The 4,203-nt window shown below is 42.6% G+C and overlaps 1 protein-coding gene across 3 annotated transcripts in view; it reads right to left on the bottom strand.

The window, feature by feature from the left end:
- ABCC8 (ATP binding cassette subfamily C member 8) overlaps positions 1-4,203 on the bottom strand; it is a 194,658-nt gene that overhangs the window by 45,995 nt on the left and 144,460 nt on the right. For all 3 annotated transcript variants that reach the window (XM_019519667.1, XM_019519666.1, XM_019519665.1), the window contains one exon: positions 1,384-1,521. In XM_019519667.1, the coding sequence (XP_019375212.1) occupies positions 1,384-1,521 (138 nt within the window). The remainder of the gene's footprint in view (positions 1-1,383; positions 1,522-4,203) is intronic.

The following is a 4,203-nucleotide window of genomic DNA, read 5'->3' on the forward strand; positions in this document are numbered from 1 at the left end:
CTCCCCCTCCCCCCTGTTCAGGTCCGACCCCCCTCAGTTTGGGTCCGAACCCACTCCTCCTCCCCCTACTTTGGGTCCAACCCCGCCTTGGGTCCGACCCTGTTCCCCACCACTTTCCCCCCCATTCGGGTCCAACCCTGGCCCTGCTGCTTGTGAAGTGCTCATGGCAATTTATTTTTTTTTGCCACATGCGGAGGTGGGGCAGAGGGAGCTGCCACACTGGTGGCTGCAGGAGGAGGTGGTACAGGGGAGGGGCTCCTGTTTTAAAGCAGCTGGTCCTACCCCTGGCCACCCTGCTGCACAACCAATTGGCGTATGTGCAGTTGGGCAAAAGCCTTATGCACAGACAGACAAAGCCTTTTATTATATTAGAATATTGAAAAGTAAAGTGCCTATTGTGAAGTGTCATTTAGTATTAAAGTAACCCAGGAATTCAGGTGCAGACAGAAGTGCAACTCCCCACTGTAACTGGGAACACTTTGCAGGAAGTGTTCTGAGTTACAACAATCCCTGGACCAAACAGAAGTTCACTGTTGGTTCCAGGGGGAAAAGTAATCTAACTGCTGGCTGCCGGCCTGCAGCCAGTTTCCCCAGCAACAGCCCTGCCTCCCTGCAAGGCTGCAAAGTTTTCAGAATGGGAGGGGGGAAGGCAGCAGAGGGAGCTCATTCTAAGGGTTCCCCAGCCAGTGCTGAAGTGTGGGGTGGGTGAATTGGAGCCTCCCCCCAACACCTCAGGGGCCCCACCACACCTACCCCACCTTCCAGTAGCAGCTGTAACTCCCCCAGACTGAACTCCCTCCACTCCCTTTTCCCCCTCCCATTCTGAAAACAGTGACAGGCTGGCAGGCAGGCAGACAGCAGTTACAGAAGATGCTCTGTTTTGAAATGTCTTCATCCGGCTCCTTTTGCAATGTGGATTCAGAATTTCACCCACTTGGCCATTTTTGAATAAGTCTGCAGCTGTGCACTTGTGTTGGGTCACAAGCTATAGACCACTTTCTGTGGCCAGATTGAGTTGTTACTTTTGTCTGCACCTGAAGTGTCTATTTTCTTTTCCTTACATTTGCCCCTTCACCTCAGTTTTCTTGTAGTTTTCCTTCTGCAAAATAATTGCACAATAATGTCAAAGACATTTTCTGATAACTGAATCATTTCAAGGCTGTAAAAACTTTTTTTAAAAGTGACTAGTGGTTTTAGGTGATGAAGACAACTGAAAAGGGAACTGATTTTCATAAAGTGCTGAGCACCTAGCCTCCCAAGGTAGCCAGCATAAATTATTTAAATATGTCTGAAATTGGAAACTCATATTAAGACAACCAAATGCTTAAATGCAGTAAGAGCCCTGCTATAACAACAGAAGTGAAAAGATGACAACTTTCTTACCCAGTCAGCATGGGGTAGGTACTGTAGTTTGTGAGTGACAAGGATAATTGTCCTCTTGTCTTCTCTTAGCATCTTCAGGATTCCTTCTTGCATAAGATGGTCACTTAAATGGATATCCAAAGCAGAAAATGGATCATCCTATGCACGGATGGGGGGTGGGGGGGAAATGGAAAAAAAAATAGCTATGTACCACACTGCTGCAGCCTGGCTTCTAAAGGACTTAATGGAAATTATACATATTAACGCTGATGCTGCTATCAGCAAAATCAGTTGGATCAATACTGACAACAAAAAGAAGATTATCAGTAAATCAAAATTATGCTGTGGCTTTTCAGACAGCCAATAATAAAGCAGGAGTTATCCTTTTGAAGTTAATCTGAAATATGGTAATATTAGCTGAACCTGTGTTTCAGTTTATTTAGTGTACAGGGGCACAGCCAGTTTAAGTTGCACTGTACAGAGATTGACAGACCCAACCCAGGGTAGTTGACTAAGTTGAGGGTATATGTATCAGAAACTTCCGCAGAAACTGAGTATAATCAAAACTTAATTTTACTTGGCAACATGTTTTCCTGATGGTAAGGTATTTTTTCCCACTTATTAAAAAACATAATTTCATTACTGAAAAGCCACCATGGCAGAAAGCTTTGATCATTTCTATGATCCGGAGCAGATGTTTACTTTAACAACTAAACAGAGGAAATTAGATTCATTGTCCTATTGGCTCATTGATTTTCATCAGATTAATTGAGGAAGGAGCAAACTTATATTTTTGTCTTCAGGATTTATGTATTTGATCCTGTTTATATTGAGTTACAGATATATGGACTGTGGCTACTGGTACTAATATTGTTGGTAAGTTTTACATGGACTTTTCACTGGATGTTATTTATTATGTTAAAGGTACAGATTCTTTTTTACTTGGACATTTGCTCTTTTCTCCATACATGTAGTGGACTTTTGGGTTGGATTTTCAAGAAGCACTGAGAATTGGGTTAACTCCACTTTATGTCATGCACATTGATTTCAATGGGAACAAAATTACTCTTTTTTCTGAATTTTGGACTAATTTTGTATTGAGATTACTTTTGAACTACATTTTTACACTGTACTTGTGACCGCATACGTAGTTGCATTTGGTTTTCTTACATACTTAATTAAAATAGTAAAACGAGGGAAATAAATGGTGATGAATATTGTAGCAAGTATGTAATGGTAACCTCACACAAGGAGCATATTCTCAAAACACAGCACAGTGTGACAGTCACCCAATTCCACATAAAGTTTTTGGTGATCATACAGCCAAAATCTGAATAATGTTAAAAACCATGTATGAAACTATCAGTTGGTTTTCTGAGTTCCCTTGCTCTTCTGATTTGGCTCAGAACCCATGATTCTCAACCAGGGTGCCATGACATATTTTCAAGGGTCCACAGGGTACTATAAAAATGTTAGCACTGTTAGGTATACAAGCATGATTCACAAGATAAACCCAGAGATTTCGAACAAGAATTCACACTGTTAAAATCATTGTTGTGATCTTTGAGTTTCTACACAGAAGAATTGACCTAGTATTTTTCTGTAGCCAAAAAACGAGTGAAAGCTAAGAGCTGGCAATTTCTGAGGGGTGCCTTGAGTCTAAAAAAGATTGAGAAATCATTGGTCTATGCAATGATGCACTGTTATTGACAGATGGAGGTAACTACAGACCCCATATTAGCTCTGCTCCACTGCACCATTTGGCCAGACTACTATATACCTCTGCGGGCCCACTGTAAGTAACTGGTGTTGTGAAAGGGTTTTAAGTCACTAGGAGGAGTCATGCAGTTGTCATGTAACTTACTCGTGAGTCCTAGGGAGAGGCCTGGGACTGCCCTTTCTCAGCTCCTGGGAAAAGACGCGTGACACATAGTGTCTTCCCATATCCACATGGCTAGCATGCAATGCTAATTTAACTCAGTTGTAGAGGATCTTCAAGAGGCTATGACCTTGAGAACTAGGCTTCAAAAAGAAGCGCTCAGCTGACAGAGACAATAAACCCACCACTGTGTAGTATGTACTTTGGTTTCCTAGGCACTAGTTCAAGGACCTCTTCACTCTCACCATAGCAGCTTCACTCATGTGGGGGTAGGATATATTGAAAGCCATGCCAGATGAGCAAGGAGCTTGCTACTCTGTAGAAAAGAGATGTCTAACACAGGATGACATTAATGTTATGGCTGGGATAACTTGGGATATTTTTACAAATACTGTGGATGTTAAATCTCTAATTGTGAAAAAATAAATGAAAGTGTCAAAGCAGAATTTCATCTGACACTGAAGAGTTAACTCCACAGCTTGTATATTTTTTATCTTAATAGCTATCTGTTCACCTCTTGTATTTAAGGGTGGCGGTTGTACACGTATTCAGTTTCTCCTGGAAAAGTCACTGCTTTCCCAGGGGGAAACAATGAGTGTACAGACATTCAGGATTTTTCTCACAGAGCAAAAATGGCCCATATGGGGGGAAAAATAACATGGGAACAACCAGGGTTAAATCACTCCAGGGAGAGTGAATGTCTGTACAACTTACCCTTTTGAGAGAAGCCACAGCACAGTCTTCCAGCATCCCAGGATCCTTTGTCACCCCCTCCCCTGACTCTCATGGGAAGACAGCAACAGCTTGCTGAACTCCACTGCTCCCAGCCAAGCAGGGAGCAGAATACACCTCCTTTACAATCCCACATATTGCTGCAGGAAGACACAGGCGAACCCTGAGCATTCCAGGTCAGCCAGTCAGGACATCCTTATGCAGTTTTACAATTCTGTTGCAAGGCAGAC

The sequence above is a fragment of the Gavialis gangeticus genome, unplaced genomic scaffold, assembly GCF_001723915.1.
Source record: "Gavialis gangeticus isolate Ggan-Ray unplaced genomic scaffold, GavGan_comp1, whole genome shotgun sequence".
NCBI lineage: Eukaryota > Metazoa > Chordata > Crocodylia > Gavialidae > Gavialis > Gavialis gangeticus.